The sequence below is a fragment of the Ambystoma mexicanum genome, chromosome 8 (genome assembly GCF_040938575.1).
Source record: "Ambystoma mexicanum isolate Mex_15411 chromosome 8, UKY_AmexF1_1, whole genome shotgun sequence".
Taxonomy (NCBI): domain Eukaryota; kingdom Metazoa; phylum Chordata; class Amphibia; order Caudata; family Ambystomatidae; genus Ambystoma; species Ambystoma mexicanum.
The window spans coordinates 1000173746-1000197046 of NC_090929.1; the positions used below are offsets into that span (position 1 = coordinate 1000173746).

The following is a 23301-nucleotide window of genomic DNA, read 5'->3' on the forward strand; positions in this document are numbered from 1 at the left end:
AGGATGTGGACAATCATTCAAAGGACTGTAGGGGACTGGTATGTATATAGGTGGTAGCCAAGGAGGGTGGTGGGATAACCCTGTATACTTCAAGAGTGATTTTCTTTCTTTAAAACCGATGCATTTGCTTGAACTAACAGAGCTCTGTGTCAGTTTGGTGCTTTGGGACCTTCTGATACTTTTTCCTTTTTGTATACAAAATAAATGTTTTCCTTGCAAAGCGGTGCGCCAAGCCTTTCTCCCTATAGGAGTGTTTTAATTGTCTGGAGCTCTTGCCTTAATAGAGCTAGTACCCTAGGAAATCCAAGCTTGCATTTCCATTGTCATCAACTGGCCAAAAAGCCGCTTCCCAGTCGGCCCAAGGCACATTCCACAAGGGCTGTCTCGTCTACTTCTGCATTTCTCTCTGGTGTTCTTCTCATCGACATCTGTAGGGCAGCAACATGGAGGACTTTTCACACCTTCATTAGGTTTACTGTGTTGACAGGGACTCAACGGAGGAGCCCAGAGTTGGACAAGCTGGCATTCGAAAAATGTTCTCCAGAGATGAGATTTATACTGAAGATGAGCCTTTCTTTCCTCCATCAGATTTGGCATTGTATGCATAGTTGTGCAAGTATATACTGCCGTGTAATCTATTCAAACAGCATGTGAATCTAGGAAAGATACCAATGATGCAGAGCATGAGTTACAGGTAAGTAACGCATTCCTTACCTGCAAGTGTATTTTAATTATAGCACCAACAAATATGGGATTGTGAAGAACCCATCAAATAACCTTGCATGAGAATAATTTAAATAATACCTTCCGAAGGCAACCATACACCTTTGGACCAGAAATGATAAATAGATCTAAAATATAATAGTTTTATTGGTTAATGAAATAGTAACTTAAGGAAGCAACTTTACTTTAGGAAAACAGTTGTGTATTATCATAGTCACAGTTATATCAATTATTAAAGTATCAACATTACTGCATGTCTTACAGTTGTGTCACCATTAATAATCAATCGGAGACCATGTGCCTGATTGGAAAATGTACAGCAGATAAAGATCCTCTAGAACTTTAATTTAAATTATGCTAGAAGATCGAAAAGTAAAAGGAATGTCTGGTATTGTCACAGTAGATGTTGAACTACTGAATTGATGTTTAATGATTGCAAAATAATACATACTAGAAAAAAAAGACTAAGGACCACTACAGAACACTGTATATCAACAATCATCAGTTGTATGTGTAAAAACATTCTGTACATTGTACTGTTAATACTTCTACTGTTCATAAGGTGTTTCAGATCAAATTGTCAAACAAACATTACCCTCCGTAATATATGCAAATCTGGCTACAGGCACTCGCTCATGGTCCTCAAGGGCTGGAACCATTTGGGAATTCTGGATTTTCGCAATGAATATTGATGAGATGAATGTGCAGACATGGATCTCAATAAGGGAGTTATTTTCATGTTCATTGGTTTGTCCTATGTGAAGGCAACATGAAGCAAGACACAGACAGATAAAAATGTATACCCAAAAAGGTTCATATAAGTCAGGATGGAGTAAGGCCTAACTTGCCCTATGCTAAGGTGGAATTTCCCTACCTAAAGAAAACAAAGGATAGTCTGTGTCAAGATGTCCAAATCAAGTAACTGTGTCCAAAACACTTGCACTCACAACTAACTGTATACAATGTGTAGGGATGTCAGCTTCCAAATGACTAGTGTTCAAAGGTTCAAAAGAAAATGTAGAGGCCCTTCCGGCTCTACGCTTGAGATGAGCTCCCCCTGCCCCAAGTTCAAAACAGTTCACAAAAGACTGGGGTTCCCTTCCACAAGAGTTCTTTGCAAAACAACACAGTTCCTTGTACACCTCCCAACTCTCTTTTCACCAGTACTCTTCACTGGTTCACAAAACAAGTCTATTTCTTGACTTCATATTCATATAGTCAGCCGTTGCACAACACACGCTTCTGTAGGAATACTTTCATTGGCTTTCTTCACAAAGGGCCCTCGGTCTAGATGTAGTTGACAGACCACCCGGTCCACCCATTACAGGTCACGCAACCGATAACCCTTCTTATCTGTTTTCCATTAAATATTGTCCATTGCTCTCCTTGAACAATTAAACTTGTTCCTTTCATCAATGTACTCTTCCAACACTTTGCTGTGGCTTGGTTTGCCACCATGCACTTTGTTACACCTTGTGTATTCTTCTGGCTCTTGCCAATACAGGTTTTCCCTTAACCTGCAATTCTGGAACTATTTTAAACTGTGCTCAACACTTGGTTTCTCTTTTCATATCCTTATTGGGTTTTCCTTGGCTTTGCCAACACTTCGGATTCCAATAATTCATTCCATTGTATCCCTCACTTGCACCACCTTGCTTCGATTCCACTCAAATACTCGCAACCTTTTTTTTGCTTTATTCGGCATTCACAATTGCTTTACAGTGTATCTCGATTCATTCGATATTCAGAATATCTGGCTTTTGCTTTATGCAGCATTCAAAATTGCTTATCACTTTGTTTGCATCTCCAAAAGCACTTGTTTCTGCATCCCAAAAGTGCTTATGACACAATTTCCCATTCATTCGGTAACTATGAGTGCGTATGTTAAGCTTCCAGAGTGCCTCGGTATGAGCGTTTCCCTTGTATCACTCACCGGCTCCGTACCTCCGTACGTCGGCTCCTTTTGCTTCTTGCCTGCTCCTCGCACTGCTGTCTGGCTTCTCGTGTCTCTGTTGTTCTTCTGCGGAGACCGGAGAGAGCACTGCTCAGTCTCTTGGCATTCTGCGGCCGGTGGAGTGTCCCGGCGCCCACAGCTCCTGCTGCGTGCACCCAATCAGGAGGGTTTGCAGGCCTTCCAGACCCTCTCGTGGCAAGCCTCTGCCATGGCGTTCCCCTCTCCTGCCCAAACACTATTTTCGCCTCCTGCGCATTTCGCTCTCCAGCCAGCTTCTCTCCCGCTCGTATCGGCAACCCGTCTGTGGGTTCCTTTCGATCTTCCTCTTTTTACTGTGCAGCCAGGCTTCTTATAGCTAGTGGGATTGCCAAAGGCTCACAAGTGTGGGTCATTTAGCATAATCGCCTGACCTTGAGGAAACCTATTAGCTGGACATGCCTGGCTATTCCAACAGTGTACTTCCATAGCCCTCTTTTTCTTCTCAGTAACAAAGTGATGTTTGGGAAGGTTGGAAAAGGAAGTGTTCATTACTCTGAGCTGCCTCATAATCGTCTTGGTACTTAACTGATGTGTGTCTATTAACAACATAAGGTGAATATGGGTTTCTCACCTAAATGAGTATGTGTCCTCAGATTTGGCCTCTTCCTTGTCTCAGTGTCAAAGCAATAACTTTGGGGGACATTTCGGAGGGAAGGAAAGGGCGGACAGGCTACAAAGGCTTGAGGGATGGAAGGTTCAGTTTCGAAAGGGAGTGGGGGATACCATGTCTCACCTAAGGACGTCCTCTCCCCAAGTTCCCTCCACCCAGGTGATCTTCCCTAGCATATCCACCCCCAGGGTCGGGATACAAAAGTGATGGCCTTTCCCTGGCCACCTGGGGAGGATGATCCAGGGGTACAATGAAGTGAGGACTCCCTCAGGTTCCTCACACCTCGAGGATCCATGAGATCAATGTACACAAACAGGTCTTTATCTCATATGTATAAGAAAGGAAAGCTCATGCTACTTTTTTTTGGGGAATCCAAGTCCCCTAAAAACACAGTGGGGCTCATTTTTTAAAACCCCATCAATTACGTTGAGGTGACCTTTTACCTGTGCAGACACGCCCCCTTTGTGCAACGCGTATTTCGGAATTCAAAAGGGAGGCATACATGGAGGCAAAATTTACAGTACAAATTGAGTAAGCGCCTCCTGCCATATATGCACACCAGGCAGAGTTTACAATTGATTACCATAGAGCCTGCCTCCTTTTTGTTGATCTAAAAAGCAGGCGGATTCCATAGAAATCCACAGTTTTTAAGCCAGCATGAAAATGTTATGCCGACTTAAATGCTGTCGCATTTGAATGGTGGAGAGAAAAGGAGAGGTGTAATCATAAATTAAGAACCGTGCCCTCTATGCTGCATACACATGCCTGAAAATGAGGTGTAACTCAAATGTGTGCGTATAGGTTTTACACGTGACTTTTACGCATTTATGTTATGTTACTTCTCATTACACATGATTCCCAGTATATCAAGAAGGCCACAGCAGCTTCCAAAACAAAATTATGCTCGCAATACATTTAATAATGATGTTGAAGCTCATCTGAAAATATACCTTATTACAAAGGGCAATGTATATATTCTCTAAATCAGATTAAATAAAGAAAAACTTTTTTTTATTAAAAAACAAAAAAAAAAAAACAGTATTGCTGCGTAAATCCGCCAAAATTGTTACTTTATTTTACAAGACAAATAGAATTAAGAGAAGGTTTACCTAGGAAGTGATTGATGCAGAGGTTACGTAGAGGCTTTGGCATGTGGCAGATGGTGGAGCACAGGCGCTTCATGGAGAGTGGTTGCCCAGCCAGGTCACTGGATCCATTCAGTTCACTCTCATACTTTACACCATTCAGCAAAATGTTAGCCACCTGCACCATAAGAACGCCGTGTCAGCATACAGTACGTAAACGCCTAGGAATGAAACCATGCAAGGTTAAGTCATTCAACACTGCGGACCCCGTTCTGGCTAAGCATTGTGAGCTGGTTCAGTGAAGCGAGCATGCCTATGGCAGAGGCGGCCTGGCCTCCAGAGGATTTACTGACAGGACAGTCAGTGTCTATGAAAGGCAGCAAGAGTACAGTTAATGTGAGACACTGGACATGATTGATTGAGCGATCTCCCTGCTGCCTTTTAGAGGAGTTCATCTGTTGATATATTTCCTGATTTCCAGACTCGCAGGTCGGCCAATGGTCTGTTGCCAAAGCAATACGACTTAAAAGTGGCACCTATGAAGTCAGCCCTTTTTATTTATGCGTTAAGCATTCTATTTCATGCCTAAATCATTTTATTAGCAGGAATGTTGCTGTGTAAATATTTCATTAAAAAAACTTTTTAAAAAAACATTGGGAGCAGTGCTTGTAGAAGAAGAATTAGCTCATATTTAAGAAAACACACATTTCCATTTTGGTTCAACCATACATTTCCTCAGTCATGTTTTCAAGGGCATGGCTAGTCGTAGCTCATACTAGTCACACTGTAAGGACCTCTGTATGCTGTTCTTTCTTCTGGAACTATTTCTGTAAAAATGGCCACTGGTTTTCAATCCATTAAAACATAAACATAAACAGAAGGCTTTTTCATGGGTGTAAACATACACAACATTAGAAGGTCTGTGCAACTCCAGTCTTCTTTTACATGATCTTTGCACATGTAGCTCCTTGGTTTCATGCACAATTGTACATATGTACATCTAGAACCACGTTATGAAACATTAAGGACACATTTGTTGTCTCTTCCCGAGACACTCACCCTCTGGGACGGACCCATCCGTGGCCCTTCCATCCACAACAGCTCCAAGACTCCCCTGTTGGATTTCTCCAACTTCTAGTCTAAGACCAGGGCATCTCCACGGGCTGAAGATCACACTCTATGCGCCCATCACTATCCTACGGCTGCCATTATTTTTTACAGCCTGCAACATGAGATTTAAGGCTAACGCCTTGTGCCTATGTGTTCCTTAGACTGCGGCTAACACCATAACATTTGTTTGAATAGAAATGAGCAGTTTTGAAAGGTACCATTGTTAGAGTGGATTTATAAACTCTGGCCTGGTGGACAAAGTCTAGGAGGCCACCCACGTTCAGTGAAACGGGGAACCTTCTGGACAATGCCAGATCAATCAGAGTAGCTTGTTAGGTGGTCAAGACTAAGTCTCAGGAGGGATGAGAGTGATCAGAAGCCCGCAATGAGCACATACAGTAAAGACACCACATAATACTCTTATGCAGGTGTAGATCAAAAGTACATGTACATTTATTTTAGGCCCAATACAACAACACGAATAACCAAACCAATAATGACAGTTATCACACAAGCATATCACTAGGTAACATATAAAATCTTTCCTAACAACCATATGTCAGCAAATGTTTCCTACCCAAAGCAAAAGTGTTACTGTGATATTGATGAGTTGTTATGCTATTTGTTATTTATAGCCACCCAGACACCACATCACAGACCTTGACCCAATTCAAACTGAGAGGGGCCATCAGAGGTGGAACCGAGTGTGTTGCTTTAGGGGTGCTTTAGGTGAAATAGGAGGGATTTGGATTTATTTTTATTTTATAGTGGATTTATAGGGCACCCTCTGTGAAATGCAGTCATGAGTGCCAACTGGACTGAAACCCACCCCAACCTTCTTTAGTCCATATTGACAGAGTCCGGAATTGAAGAGAACGGACTCAACTTTTCTCAAGATGGGATTCAAAGTGCTTGTTTAGCATCAGGTTGATCGTTTCACATGAAACGGCCCAGTTCTGGGACTAGGCTTCCTACAAAGCTTATGAGGCTTCTCCTTTTTACCCCTGCTCTCCCCACCCCGTGCAATGTCCTGCTCGCACGAGGAGCAGGCTGCAGCAGGGAGTTAGGGAGAGAGAGCTGCAAGACAGTGAATGAACAGGAGCTCTCCACACGAGCTTCCCATCTCTCACCCATTAGAGCCCTGCACCCTTGCTAGAGAAATTCCATTAAATAAAGAAGCATGGCACAGAAACGTGGGGTGCTATCATTGTATTGTAGAGACCATAGTACCTTCCTACAACAGTGATGAGATGATGGGTTCCAGCAGCCGACACATCCTGTCGAAGTGAAGCATGCACGCACAGTAGATTACCAGCACATGCAGCCACCTTACGCCAACGGGCATGGCAAAGTTAGAAACCGCTCCATCTGCATTTCTGCCAACACCAGGTACGCTAACAATACCAGGGCAGCAGTAAACAGCTAGCTGTACTTAAAGGCGCTGGTGGCTGCATGATAAAGGCCAAAGGATGCAAGCTGCAATCTTGACAACATGCTGCGTATTGAGGGTCAGATGATGTTCAGGTCTTCACTTGAAGATACGTTAGACGACAACATAGCAAATGAAAAGTAAGACAAAGCCTTGAAAAGACTAACCAGACTAACCACAATGTCAACATTGACAGAAGGGTAATACACTCAGGCAGGCACAGACAGATTTTACAAGCAAAGGTAAAACACATGCCAGAGCACTGGTGACTACATTTCGCACCTCAGGGCAGTGACTAACCCCTGCCCATTTGGAATCACTAGAGACATGATGCTGCAAGACCTAATCCTAGTAGGATGCTACAGCAGCAAGACACGAAGGAATTCTGCATGCCAAGAACCCCATGATAGAGCGTGGAAAAAGTGATCATGAACAAAAGAAAGAAACACAAGGGGCCATCGGAGATGGAACCACTGAATACATATTGTAAGAAGAAAATCTTGCGAGATTAAACATGTGTAAATGCTAGGATAACCCAAGGGAAGGGGGTACACAAAAAGGGAGCTACTGCTGTGGGAGCTTCAATGTTTCGCAGTTACTGGAGACTGCACAACCAAGTGGAAGACATCCATGAACTGCCAAAAGCTAGGTCACTTTGAAAGAGTGTAAACGATTGTCACTGTCAAGATGCTGGAAGAAGACAGCAGTAGGGAGTATGTGCCGACAAATGAGTGCCAAATCTGCCAAGAAGAGTACCAAGCCTAAAAGGCGGGAAAACAAACTGCACACGTTCACAGGTTGAATGGAAATGAATTCAAATGAAAACGATAGCTTGATTGGATTTCGATCTCACAGAAATATCGGAAGCCACAGACAGGAAGGAGTTGGAAAAAACAAGAAACCGCTCACAAAGACGTACTTCAAACCCAGTATATACGGAGGAAGCAAAGTAAGACTACATGGGCCACTTTCCAGTTCAAAGACAGGACAACTACAGGGAAGGTGCGCATATCAGACCAATTCCTAGGGTGGACAGTGGTGTAGCAGGGCCCTGCAGCCCCCGTGGTGTGGGGGGCCATCACTGCCAGATGTCCAGGGGAAGGGGTGGAAGGTAGGGGGGAGTACCCTCAGACATAAAATATAAATAGTTTCTTTTTGAAGTCACTCCTACAGTTTTGTCCTGTAACGGAAATAATGTCTGTATGAAGTCAGATTGACTTCAAAAATAAACTATTTATTTTTGAAGTCAAAGGGCTCCCCCCACACCATGACATGGCTGCATCCAGCTCCTCTATGCATGACAGGAACACATTTCCCTGCTGCAGGGAGCTGGATGACCCTTTACTTGGACCAACGTATTCAAAAATTCAGAACATTTATTTTGTTTAAATGTGTGTTGTGTGAGTATGATGAATGTGTGTGTTATTGTGTTCAATGCCTGGATTACTTACTGGTGCTCTAGATTACTCTTTGCCCTACTCTTCCTCGTCCCATTACTTGTGTATTAGGCACCTTGCTGGGCCTCTCCTTTTTCAAGGTCTGGTAGTACCTCTCCAGCAGGACAGCCTCCCAGCAGGAGCCATCTTGGGAAACATGGATTAAAGGGCACACCTATTCCAGAAAAACTAGCTTTACACCAGGGTACTGCATACCAAAGGGCCTCTGATGCTACTGACAAGGGAATAGAGCAGAGCTGGTTTAGACAGAGGAAGCTCAGCATAGTTGGAGGAAGATCCCACCATCTCTTTTCCCTCTATATCTCTCTTCCTTCCTGTCCCCTCCACTTCCTTTAACACAAAGCACTTTGAGTATGTCAGAAGGCAAAAACCAGGTGTCTAGGACAGGAATTGCACCCTATAAATAAGGATTGCTTTTGTACAATCACCTGTGGGCATTTGCCTATAATTGACCACTGTTGGGAGAGTTGACTTTCCAAAGTCGTCCTCTGGAGGTTAAGACTGACCTGTCCAAGGCAGAGGTAAGCTCTGCTCCCTCACCATTCCCACGGAACATTGGGGGAGACCTGCTTATTTGTCACTCAGGCTGGTACCCAGGACCTCACTGTGTTAAAGGACCCCTGCAGGTGTGGGCCAGCTTCCCTGTGTTGGGGGCCCGAGAACAAGGACTATTGTATCCCCAATTCCATGTATTGGGTCTCTCAGCAATCCTAGCATCAAGACAGTCAGGATACCTGTCCTTCACCACTGACACCACAGCAAGCTGTAATCTGAGCCTGTTCGACTCAGTTGAACTAACAGGACCCCCAGGAGCTGTCTTTGGACTCACAAATCTTAGAGCCGCTGCACTGCACCCATATCATTTCACTGTCTCACAGCGGCAGCTGTGCACATAGTTGCTTGGGCTCAAACTTGAAGCTTATCGTTGCACCCACCACCTGATTTTCTAACCACCAGCACCGATCTTCATCGACAGTCTACCAGAACCCGTACCCTCACCAAAATCGCGATCTTCGAATACTGCACAGGACCGCCCGACTCAAACTACATGCCCAGTCACCAGTATCTTCGCCATCAAACCGACTGTCAAATAGACTATGATGTCCCTTCCGAGCCGCTCTTCTTCAAACCGCAATGAACTTCAAATCGTCCCCAGCTAGACACATGCTCCCCTTCTCGGACCACGTGACTGCTGCATTCAAATAAGATTCGGAATCGCACAAACAGTTCCGAAGAGCCTTGTTTGACGCTGTTGAACCACCAAAAACAGCTAAAAAGTTATTTTTGACTGATAGCGGCCCCCTTGATCCATCTCTGGGCCTTAGAGACTGGTTTGGTGACCTTTAATCAATGCCCTTTTACACCTGAAAATCTCATTTTTGAACTAATTGTGGTTATTTTCCCTCCCCGCTGCATCTTTTTATTTTGCATATTCTCTGTTCTTTCCACGGGAGTGGGTTTGGTGTACTGTCTTTCTATTTAGTTATTGCAGAAGGTGTGTTTAATTAAAATATATTATATATATATATATATAGTAAATGTGCTTGAATTATCCATGTTGGCCGGACGGCAATTTTAAATAATCAAAAAATATCTCTTTGATGAAATGGTAATCTAACGTCTATTGCATATCAGTTAGAGATTCTCTTGCAAATTGTAATAGAGGTCCATATGAATATTATCGGAGAGGAGTATGAAATATTTTGCACTTTGCATTTTCTAAGATGGCGGAATGTAAATACTAGCATCTGTGTAAGTCACTTTTTCTGTGTTCATTAATGTGTCATGGGTTAAAAGAACTCCCAGAACAGGGCGGAGGTACTGTGAACAAGCCACAGGTGTGTGGCGAAAAGCGTTAGCTAGCCTCCCTGCTACTGGGAAGCCGTTTTTTATTGTAAAATTTATTGAATTAAAATTTGAAAAAAAAGCAAACTGTTGCAGTGCAGTCGTTCGCTGTTGGCTTTCCCTGGTTGGATCTTTGGACAAGCTACTGCTGCAGGATATATGTTTTGGATTTTTTTTTTTTATAGAACTTTGATTGGACATTCCCTTTATTTTGTACTGTTATACTTTGCTGTGTGGGTTGCTACTGAATCACATGAACACTCCGAGAGTATTGCCTTCCCCCAGCCCTCTTTATCACAAAAGGCAAAGAAGGTATATCTCTTAACTGTGCCTGTTTTACCTTTATGATTGGGATCACTCTTGTTTTGTAGAAGCATGAAGGCTGAGCAGGTGCTTTAGCCACTACTCCTCCTTTTTTGCACGGCAGAAGTAATATCATCATGCACATAAATCACAGGGCAAGATTGGCGCTGAAGTTGCAAGAGTACAGTTACTCTAGCAAACATTCCAGGGAGGCTGAAGCAGCAAGCGGAATGCTCATCTCTCCTACCAATTAACACCAGCGCAGACAAGTGCATCATCAGTTCACTGACTGAGATGAGAACTGAGGAAGAACAATTGCGCAAAAAGAGTGGCAAGAGAAAGTCCTAAGAGACAAAACACTAAGCAGAGTGGATATCTACAATTTAAACTGAGAGCCAGAAGAAACAACCTAGCTCTTGATCTACAATGTTACCCAAAGGTGTCTGCAGTGATCCACTTGCAGGAACCACACATCCTGAAGAATGCAACATTTTTATTTTATTTTATTCGTTTTTTATAATGCGCCCAATACCACACCTGAGTTTGGTTTCTAAGCACAGATCCGGGATTTGAACCTGTTGTTCTGCGTGGTGTTGCTTCCAAGACCAGAGCTTTGCCCCGTGGTATCCTCTGTTCATTCATACAGCAGACTTGAGGCTGTGGCTCATTAACCTAGGGCACAAAGTCTACACTGGCATCATGCTGACCAACCAATGAATAAGAGAGCGGTAGTGGTGGCTAGGCACAGGCTCTGGCAGCCATATGAAAAGTTGCAAAAATTGTAGAGAAAGCAGTTCAAGATCAATGCAACACCCTTGCTTTCTATGGAGTGGGGCCACAAGACATGGTGCAAAGCAGGCTTTGATTTTAATAGTCCCATGAAATATATGATGCCTGGCGAAAGGTGTGCCATTTTCCTAATACATTATACATCTAAATAAATTGAAATCAGATACTTAGAGGACATCACTACAAAAGCAACCACTGCCTTTTTAAATTAAGTCTTCAGGAGGGAGGGAAACCCTACATAGATAGTTATAGGCACCGGTGTACAGTTCACAATGACAGCTAAAGGAATATCTACAAACCTCCAACACAGAATACCATTGATAAACCTTGTACCACCCACAAGGCAACAAGCAAGTAAAAAGGGCCAAACGCCTACAAGCAGATGTTGCAGGAGGAATGGATTTCCATTGCAGAATGCCAGGTCATCCCAACAGCATTACAGGAGTCTCCCAGTTTTCCATATTGCACAAGAGATCCGCAAATACATCCCTCTCACCTAGGTGGGTAAACAAGCACAATAGATAAAGAAAAATGAAACACGAGGAGCTTCATGATGGCAGAGAAAATTATGTAGAATATACCCTAACAAAAAAAAGATCGACAGTGAGACCAACCCAGAACCTACTAAGAGCAAGCATCCAAGATGTGATTAGACTTGATGAGTCTACAAGTGAGGGTTTTCCTTCTCTGAGTAGAACATTTCTAGCACACCACCGAAACCCAGGAGAGAAAGAAAATGAGACTACACTCCAAGACTGTATTATGGATTCATACTCACCCTGGTGGGAGTGGATTATATGGTTCCTCCCTTAATGTTCCACTTTCTCTGCCAGCCTGCCAGAGGATTAGGGAGTAGGCAGTGTGCAAGAGACAGAGGGCAGAAAGAAATTGAACGTGCAGGATCATCCCACACAAGCTCCAAACCCCGACTCAGACCTATGCATGCTCTCTGGGGCAAATCCATTTGAGACCATCGTACATTCCCACACCAATACATTTCAGAAGTGCAGGAAGGCCCAGCACTGTTGGGGCACTGGCTAAAGTGCTAGTCATGGATGAACTAGTTTTGAACTGTGTTTGTGACATATGGCCTTATAAATTTGACTGGACACAATGAATAATGTGAAAAAATTAGGCTTGCACGAAATCCAAGCCTTAAACAAGCAAGAAGGGGTTTCAAATAAATGAAAATGAACCTGCCCACTTTAGAGGTTAAGGTCTATTTTCATTCATGTCCAGGTCACCTTCTCCCCTTTTTAGAGAAGAGGTAACCAGCATCTGCCATCTATCATTCGTAGAAATTGGCAGACAGAAGAGACAGCAGAACCCCACATTTGACAACTCAATCATTTCAAAATAGGGGTCCAATGTTACCTTTTAGTAAAAAATAAAAATAAACACAATGGCTCTTTAGTCTTGCCCTAAGAATATCCCAATCTCATCAGTATGCATTTCCGTAGGTGGCCGGTCCTGTACGAATGTCCACCTTTACCTAGATGGTTTTTAACATGATTTATTTATTACGCGCTAAAGCCTGCAGGCATCAGGATGCACATTAACATCAAGGACATATCACAATAAGACAAGGGATCGAAAGGCCACTTAATCAAACAAGGTGGTATTTAGCCGTTTACGAAATGTAAAGGAATTGCATTCTTTATGCAAATCAGCCAGCAGATTGTTCCAGAAAATAGATGCCTGTGAGAATCTCTGAGGTAAGAAGGGGCCAACCCATAGAGGCATTTATGGGTAAGAGATCATCTTAAAACGGATTCTGGATGCCACAGCAGCCAGTGAAGCTCTTTCCTAAAAGCGGACATGTGCTCTCTTCTAGGTACATTCTTGATAATACGAACTTCATTGTTCTGCAACATCTGAAGTGGGACATGTCGGGTACACTGCTCACACTGCTCAGGAGCACATTACAGTTATCCAGTGTGGGCAGGATTGTTCCTTCACCAAGGTTTTGCAATTCTTTGCAGATGCATAAGGTTTGATTAACTTCAGTACTCAAAAATTATACTATGACTTTTTATTGTGTGATCGACCTGTGAGTCAGCACCACGGGATGACTCAAAGAGGACACCAAGAGTTTTAACTCTATCTAGCACTTCAATACAACTGGTCTTGATAATAAAACTCGAGAATTTGGGCTCTAGTTTAGCCCTCAGCTGTGTTGACCTGAAAATCAGCAGCTCTATTTTTGCACGGTTTAGAAATGCCAGGCAATTCTCTTCTGAACAAGAGTACCAACAGCAACCCCAGACATGCGTTTCAGCCTAGTTGCTCAGTATTTCAGTGCTGGAGTGGCCTTGGGCAGGACAAAGACTGATATGTTGTGGACATTTCTCTTCTGTGAAAGGGATGGTCAGCTAAAGAATCTGGATGAGACTCAAACCTGGGATATAGGCCGGTAGACAAACTCCCAGAACTCACCTTACTTATGTGTTTTGATCACACATAAATGGCACTAGGCTCATACTGTTTATTGGACGTATGTCCCTAGGCTCTGCTCCTGGTCTGTATCTCTTTGTACTATCCCTACAGCTACGAGTTTACTCATTTCAGACATTCACCGGCTTTTGTAAATGACATTTATTGTTTAATAAATACAAATACTAAAACGCATGTTATGGCGTAGAGGCCCAGCAAGCACTGCCAAGTAGGCCCAGCAGATACTGCCAGATAGGGCCAAATGTTTCAGTCTTTAAGTGCATCTTCAGTAACTGTAGTCACTCCTAAATTGGCACTCGTGCAACGATATACAACTTTATGTGCCTTCAAAATGCATTTTAAGGGGTGAAAGGTCAGTGCTGTATCCGTGAATTCCCTTTCCTCAGTTGGTCGGGGGAGTTCCTGCAAGTGTATCCTCGTGTTTCAGTTATGCAGAAGGTAAGTCATGTCTAACGCTGCCTCATGATACTTTTGCTTGGGCTTCTGTCTATCAGTATACCCTGCTTTCCTTTTCTTCTGCAGAATCCCACACAAATGTACCTAGAAATTCACAAAATATCCTGAATTAAATAAAAGGCCAAAATAGCAAGGCCAGACCTAGGAACATACATCAATTCTGGCAATTAGCTTACCCTAAACCTGCCATCAAAAATCGAATCTCCCAATTACATAACAACTCAAAATAGCACAGCTAGAGAAGGGCATAGCTACCCCAGTATGACCAGCAATACTGTGTTCTTTAGAACACTACACAGACTAAAGATCAGGCTACTACTTTTGTGGTCTCAGAACAGACTACCATTTTGAAGGATCAGGATCAAAAACCCTCAAGAGGGTGGCTGTCCATTATGTAACAGGCCCCCCTAAAAAAAGAAATAAAAAAAAATTAGAAGAGACTATTGTCCACAGTAGCATCACAAAGCAAGAAAGACAGAGGTAGTGGTGAAGGACCATAAAAGTGCTGTGCGCACAAATCTGAAACTGCCATTTTGCAGCAGAGAGACCAGCCTAACCTGTGAAACCTTAACAAGAGCGCGGACATAGGACCTTCTCAATAAAGCTTACTGCAACCACTGAGCCAACGCCCTGACCATCCTCCTTCAGGGAGGCCTCAGCGATCTGCCATACATACTGTACATCTCGCATCAAAACAAACTGACTACTGACTGACAGGCCACAAATTAATTTAATCCACTTCATCTGCCTGGCCATATCTTTACTCGCTACACAACACAGGTATAGTGATGCGAAGTGGCCGCAATGCAACAGAACATTACAAAACTCCCAAAAATATATTTTTCTTATCTAAGCGTAGTTCTGTTGCTTGTAGTGTTATGACTCCAGCTTCACCACACTGATGCCAGACAAGGTCTAAATGCATAATAGGTCGTGTGACCACCGAAGTACTGGGCCCTCAGATCTGAAACACAGCCATTTTATGGTCGAGAGACCAGTCTAACCTGTGAGACCATAAGAGCATTGTGCGAGAAACCAGAAGGTGTCTCACCCACTAGTCTCTGGGGATCTGTCATCCATTTGGCCAGGACACGACCATCACTTTTGGATCCAGTTCCTGGGGGTGGACCAGTGCAGGAGGATCACCTGGGTGAGGGGTCTTCAGGAAGTGGGTGTGAGACACTTGATGTCGAGATGCAGTATCCCCCCCTCCCTGTAACACATTTACACCATCATACCAGCCAGGATACGTAGGAAATTTACCCCGCCCCTTTCCCTACACAAACACTTTCACACGGACAGCCCGCTCTGGGAGAAAACAGACTCACACCCGAGCAGTGTACCCGACATACCCCACTACAATGGTCAGGCAAAGTCAGGCAATCACTCCCTACACAGATAAAAGGCAGAGCACGAGAGCATACTCTGAGCGAGGCAAAGCACATAAAGGAACAGCAGTTTCGAGACGGCAGCTGATCAAGGGAATTAAAATGGCAAACCAAGAAGGGTTTGCAAGGAGGGAAATACCCTTGACCTTTGCGGCAAAAAAAATTACTCTCAAGAAACCTTCAGATTAGAAAGCGTAAGCAGAGGAAATCAGACTGAAGTATCCTGCATTGTGTGTTGGAGATACCAGGTGCCCTCCCGCGTAACTAATCAAGTCGGGGAGAAGCAGAAGCTGCCATGGTACCGTCCTTGGCTCCAAAATCAAAGAAGCGCCAGAGAGATCAACACAGTCGGTGAGTTGGGGAGACCAACGCAAGATTGGTCTGTGTTGAAGGCAAGGTTGCAAGCGGCAACATTGTATAATGAGCGCAGGAACGAGCATTGTTAAACACGTGTGATGAAAGACACGAGTGAAGTTAAACTACAGATGGATGTTTGACCTTTAACAGAGTGGTCCGGCACCATTAGTGTGCTCAATCATGAGGTAGCCACCACCCAAGAAGGAAGAGAAACAAAAGTTTAAAGAGGAAATTGTGAATTAAAGTAAATCGAAGTGGTCTTGCAACGGGTCAAGCAAAATCCTGCACACAGTCAAAAGTCTTCGATTTTTTATACTAAGAGGAATGTTTGGAAAGTGGGATTACATGGTCCGAGCCTTAACGAGGGAGACCTAATTGTGAACATTTTGTTAAAGTGGTTTTGAGCCCGACACAGTGGAACGTGTGGTTAACAGTAACGCTAAAGGGCATAGGAAATGTGATGAATGTGAAAATCCAGAGGCAGAAAGGAACTTAAATACTAGTTTGTTTTGTCAGGAGAGATTGTTTATAGTAAAGAGACTTTGGCGTAGAAGGCCCTGCTATTTGTGTTCGAACTGCATCCTCGTGCTAGAAAAGCCAGAGTCTGTGCGAAGCTCAAGTGTGCCCCCTTGTCCTGTGCTGAAAATGTGGGGAAGGGAAGCCAACTCTAACTATCCTGACATATCATTTCTTGAACACCTTTCTTTTGCATAACATTTTTTCCTACACCATTTGTATTTAGAAGTAAGGATTGGCAATAGATTTATTAGTATAAGCCCTTTTATTTTGACAAGACTCCACTAGGACTGCGTTATTATTTGGTGGTTGACGCTTGCTCCCATCTTTAGATTTAGGGTTAGATAGGCATTTTACCAACCCAATTGAAAGTTCAATAAACACCCTTCAACTGTGATAACTTGTTTCCGTCTTCACCGTTTGATACCATGCCTTCCTTACAACTGACATAGCACCTTAGGCAAAATATGTTTTGTGACAAAGTACAATATCTTAGGTTGCCAAATGTGAGTATGGTCTACCACCCACCCCATGAAGTGGGCCCATAAGGAAGTAAAAAGTGGATTCCCCCAGGCTATCCGGTCCACCCCTAGCCTGATATGCATCAGTTCCCTGGTAGACACACTAACTCCAGTGTCAATCTGGACAATGACCCGTATGCTTCTACAAGAAAGCCCTGTTAGAATGGATAAAGTGGTTTAGATATTTCTGACAAAGATAAATACCCCAAAGGTTAGCCAGCAACAAGTATCAGGCAGATACAAAAATAAGTAAGGAATGAGTTTAAAGCAGAGAGAAATAAATATTTTTGCAGAAACTCGCATGCCTAGGTGTTTATCTCCTTGTGGGGCCACTCCCGCAGGCCCAGGACAGGAATATAGGACAGGCGGTATAAGCTTGCTTTTGGACAAAGGGGACTGTAGGATTTCTGAGTGGCCGCTCATGAAGCGCAACCTGTAACGGAGAAACTCAGAGATACTCACTACCTGGGCACCGCAGCTAGAGATTCCACAAAGTGGCCTCAGTCTCTGAGAAGAGAGGATGGATCATCAGAGGGGAAACAATGTGGAAAGAATGTGTTGAGAATAATAGGGAGGGGAGAAAGAAGCAATTTGGGAACAACAGGTGAAGAATAATAGTAAGGAGATGAGAAGAAGAGGACAGAGGAAGTGGAGTTTTCAGGAAGGGCCTGAAAAAAGTCAGACTGAGGCTTAGAGGAATGCTGAGGAGGAAAGGAGGAGAGCCAGTCAGACAGATGATGGAAGGAGACATCCAAACCAGAGGAGAAAAAAAGAGAAGAAAGGGTTGGCCCGGAGCAGGGTTTCTGAGGAGACTCAGCTAGGGAAATGGGACCTGTATGCAAGAGACCAGTGGTGCAGGTTTTTTTGCCTGGTAAGGCCTACTCCCCCGACTGTCTTCCCTAGATCACCTACCACCTTCAACTAAACGCACAAACAGCTCACAGACACCACCACATACCTAGCCAGGAGCACAACAACACCACTAAGCGAGCCTAGACTAAGCTCTCCTGTTTAGTCCTGTCGCACACTCCCCCCACATCAGGGGCTATCACAAATATCGCTGCCAAACCCATAGACAGAGGATTGGCACTCAGGAACTGGTACTTCCGACTTGGACCCATCCACACCACAGGTTTAGCATCTGCCTTTCCCCACTGTCCCACCCCACTAATTAACCCTATCCCCATTTTTATTACAGAGCCAAGTGCAGCGAAGCAACCAATAGTGCCAGACGGCCGCTATACAAGATCACTTACATTACTCCTGAACTAGTGGAGACAAAGCCAAGAAAGTATGAGACCGCCCGAGAAGGCTCCCCACCCCCATGGCCCAACTGTACTGTGTGCAAGATCATAAGAGTCAGGCGAGTGGCCACCTCCTGACATTGCAAGGCCCAGTGGTGGCGTTTCCAAAAGGTATCTAGACACTGGAGCAAGAAACAGACGATTGACCTCCTGACAAGACATCCCAACTGAGAAAGAAGCGAGGACAACTTAAAACCCTAAAATCTTTGCCCACATTCAGGAGGGTGCAGCTTTAGGGAGGGACTGAAGACCAGCCCTAAAAGGAAGTTGGATTTGTTTTGTTTTGCTCCCATTGATGAAATCAACCCAAATTCATTAGTTTATTGTAAAGACGATTGGAAAATGAAAATTGGCTCAGAGTGTTCTGTTGGTCACGCTGCCTCTGACAGTTGCTTGTTATAATGCACAGAAGGTGACTGGCCTGGGAATTTGGATGGAGTGCAGTGTCTAATTTTGTCAACATTATTCAGAAGCTCGCTCAGGATCATGACTGAATGGTTCCATGTCAACTCTGAAACATTGGAGCTGCTCTTCATAATTGCAGAATTGGAAACAAAAAGACACTCATTGTACTTTAACACAGTAACACTTTAAACCAAGCTTAAAGCAGCAGGTTGATTAAAACAATTAATTTGTTAAAATAACTGAATGGGGTAGCTGCTTCCTCTCGTGTTTACCGTTGTATCATGCAAGGAACTAAGCTTCCCCAAAGGCATTGCATTTCGACACGAACAACACTAGCATACATTAGCGTTCTTCGAAATAAATCTTTTTCCCAAAACTGTGTGAATAGCACATGTAAAGGACATGATAGCGCTAAAAAACCCAAGTGCTAAGAGTTCCAACAGTCTTGTTCTTTTCAGGCCAGAAACAGCCCCCAAAGGTTTGCATTACATTGTGAAACGCTGACTGCAGCGAGAAATCTGCAGACGTATTCTGTGCGAGAAATCTGCAGACGTGTTCTGTGCAGAAGGTCGCTTTGACTTGCTTCGGAGATCTGACTGAAGCTGGCTTCCGAGAAATGGCAATGGGTGACTTGCAAACGAGGCAAAAACAGAGTGCCATATGGAAACAAGTGTACAGTAAGCAACCAAACTGAACAAAGTGGCACAAAAAAACCCAGATTACTTACTGGTAATCTTCATAACCTCATGTCCTACTCTTCCCCTCGTCTCAGTCCTAATGGTTGAAGGAGGACCAGGGCAAGGAAGAGGACGCAGGGACGATTCCCAGATTATTTACGAGTAATCTCAATTACTTTAAATACTACACTTCCTTTACCTAGTCCTACTTCAACCATAAGGACTATGAGGTGGATGTGGGAAAAGCGGTAACGTCCCTCATCATTATTCTTCATGGTTGATATTGATATTTTATTTGTATCGCGTTCGTACACAAGTGTTTCAGAGCACGACGAGGCAAGGGAGGGGAACAAGGGAGAACAAAACAACGATCTTACTAGGCCAAGTGACATCGAGAACGCGCAAGTGCATGGGAGAGGGAAAGTACTGGGCAAAGGAATAAAAATAAATATGAAAAAACAAAAAACAGTGGTAGTGCAGCCAGCAAGTGGCAAGTGCTAGGTGTAAGGCAACAGGCAGGGTGTGTCTGATAAGTGCAGAAAAGGGAGGGCAGGGGAACTGTAGGGCTACGGATACAGACCCCAGTGCAAGGGATTGTCAGGACGCAGTGCGGGTGGGTTGCAGGGTGAGCAGGTACCTGGGCCCGAAGGTCAGAGGGTAAACATGTGCACGATGCAGAGACAGAATAGATCAGCAGGGGAGAGGAGGAGCGAAGGCAGAAGCAAACAGGAAGGTCTTTAGGTGCTTCCGGAACCGAAGATGTTCTCCTCAAGTTTCAGAGTGGTTAGGAAGCTGTGCCAGAGGTAGGCTCCAGCCGAAGAGAGAGATCTACCCCCAGCTTGTTTCTCTGAAAAACGACTGACCCTCAGGGAGTTAGAGGTGGAGGAGCGAAGAGGTCGGGAGGGAAGGTATTTACGGAGAGTCTGCTGAAGGTATTTTGGACCCAGGCCCCAGAAAGCCTTGTGGACAATGCAAAGGGTCTTGAATTTAATTCTTGCAATCACTGGGAGCCAGTGGAGATATTTCAGGGCTGGAGAGATATGATCCCAGGGCTTGAGGCCAAGGACAAGTCGTGCAGTCTTGTTCTGGATAAGTTGCAATGGGCAGAGAGTAGAAACAGGTGGATTTAGAAAGAGGCTGTTGCAATAATCCAACCTAGAGAGAACCAGGGCTCGAGAGACAGTGACCTGGGGTAAGAAGAGGAAAGGCAGAATACCTCTGAGGAGGTGCAGTAGGAAGTTTGACTATGGCAGCCAAGATCTTACTTATTGAGCCAAAAAACACTTGGTGTGTAGTTAGACTGAGATTCCCTTTTTCTTGTAAATTGAAACAATTACGTCGTCCGTTGACCAAGTCAGGATCAAGGGCTGAAACATAAATAGACAAACTAAAGTGTGCCAATTACACATTGACTAGGTCAAAGGATGACATAATTGTTCCTATTTAAGAATCTCAGTCGAACTACACACCAATAGTGTTATTTGACTCAATAACTAAGATCATGGCTGCCCCAGTTTTTCAATATTTGGAAAACTGGGTGAGGAGTTTGGGTCGAGTCTCTTATTTAGCAGGCAGGTTTTAGGAAAAAGGTAGGGCTAACCCTTCATGGCTTTATTATGAAATCGCTAAGGGTGAGTGAAAGCGCATCCTTGCATAGTGGCACGAGAATGCATTGGATATGGAGGTAAGTCTAACCAAAACAGTGCTCGGGCAGGGATGTGTGTTGGCTCCCTGCTTGTTTAATTTCTATACCAGCGATTTAGTAGAGGCGCTTGGGAAACGATACGCTTCCCCCCCAAAAAATTGACAAACACTTTGGATTCCTAGCCTTTACTGAGGACTTTGTACTGTTGCACACAACAGCGATTGGACTGCAACACCAGTTATGTGCCACTCATATGTACTTAAACTAAAATAACCTTTGACTCAACATTGCCAAAACTGTCATCTTTACTCTAAAAAAAGACAAAATTAGTTACAGGTAGGTTTACATCAGAAATGAGTTCACTGTAAATCTAGGACACATCTAGGGTATTCCACAGCAAGCTTGTTTAGCAAATCTGAGGTTGTACATTTTCTATAGGGAATCATTGGTTTCACGGCAGCATGAAAATCTCATGCTGGCGTGAAACCAAATTATTTTTTAATACAATGAGCAAACGGTAGGTGGAAAGAACTCCTGTTACACCCCTGCCTTTAAAAACATTGGAAATTCCCTGTAGTGTGAATGGAGGCATTAAGACAGGCGTATCAGTTAAGGTAAGTGTTGGGGTCTTGAAGAGTGGTCTGACTCAACCATACTGTGGGAGTGGGTTGTAGAGGGGAGGTAGACCCTCCAATATGAACGGAAATGGGGGGCATAAGACGCATAAGACTGATCTTGCAGGGGACGGCTTTCGCTGGTCTTATGGATGCTAGAATCAAATCATCATGCCCTAGGCAATCAGTGAGTAGCAGTGGACATCAATTTCAAAATTTTGAGCAAAAGTTGTGCACCAATTATACTGAATTTCTTTTTTTTTTGTTTAAATACAAAAGCATTTCTATAACCATAGGCATGTCCAGGGAGTGGCCTGTGGTGGCACATGCTACTCCTGGAATATGATTGGCCACCCCAGGTGCCACCCCATTATCATAAACTATGGTCATTATTTGTGTGCGTTTGTACTTCATGCCACTCCTGCAGAAGCCAGTGCCCCACTTGAGCCACTCCAGTCAAAAAAAGTCTGGACAGGCCACTGTGTAAAGCAGCACTCGATGGCTAAAAAGCAAGGCATTGTGGCTTTTTTGAAGCATTTCTGTCTTGTGCATCAGTTTCGAAAATTGGCATCCTTTGCTTTTTGTTGGAGCAGTGGTTCATGCTGCTGTTAAAAGGCTCTCTTGTGGAAAAATCCACAAGAGAGCCTTTTAACAGCCTTTCTGTACACACAGAATGCCAGTATTCTCCAAGAAGTATTATGTGCATTGCATGTATGTCTACAGAATTCACACAATACCTGCCGATGCCCCTTCCACACTTGGACTTGAGAACTCGCTTGCAGAGGAAGAACAGCAGCATTCGTATGTGCGTATCTATGACCAAAGCATCCCGATACTACAGAGTACACCATTATCACACGAAAGCCCATGGGATGCAGCGGTGAATCTTCTTCACTTACAGGGAAAAAAAATTCTTCTTGCAAGCACCTTCGAAATTCAGGGCAACATAAAAGTACCTCAATTTACAACTATGGTGTAATAGCACTAATTTTTCAGGTTGTTTTACCAACCTAAATTATTATCGAGAGTAGCCTTTTCAAAATAACTGGGCTCAAAGCTCTTTGTGGGCAACAGGGTGCAAAAGAATGGAGAGAGAATACTGAGCACACTTAAGCCACAAGCATTAGTCACTCTTTCGTCCCTTCTTCTCCTATCAACAGAAGCAATAAAAGAGCAAAAATCCTTAACATGTAAAACGAACATCTAAGGCCATTCATCCAATCAGGGACGGCCTTAGAGGCCGCAGCACCTGGACAGCAAAGCAAAAATGTAGCGCCCCCCCTCCGCGCCACTGGTCATTGGGAGTGGCACAATTTGTGATAGGCTTTGCAGCGCCTTATTGTTAGTAAATGTGCTCCACTCCCGAGAGCAGGGCATATTTATTTTCAATAGACTTTGAAAGACTCCCCTGAGATGGGGAGGGAGGGGGGGTAATTGGGCCTCAAGCAGTCATCCGGGCGGCCCTGCCCTAAGACCGGCCCTGCATCCATTACCAGGGGTGCCGAGTTGGCATCCTTTGCTTTGCTGGGAGTGGCACAATTTGTGATCGGCTTTGCAGCGCCTTATTGTTAGTAAATGTGCTCCACTCCCGAGAGCAGGGCATATTTATTTTCAATAGAC

The 23301-nt window shown here is 44.0% G+C and overlaps 1 protein-coding gene across 5 annotated transcripts in view; it reads right to left on the reverse strand.

The window, feature by feature from the left end:
* The window catches only part of SLC45A1 (solute carrier family 45 member 1), a 581272-nt gene that overhangs the window by 142859 nt on the left and 415112 nt on the right, over window positions 1-23301 (reverse strand). For all 5 annotated transcript variants that reach the window (XM_069610920.1, XM_069610919.1, XM_069610917.1 and 2 more), the window contains one exon: window positions 4436-4589. In XM_069610920.1, coding sequence (XP_069467021.1) covers window positions 4436-4589 — 154 coding nt within the window. The remainder of the gene's footprint in view (window positions 1-4435; window positions 4590-23301) is intronic.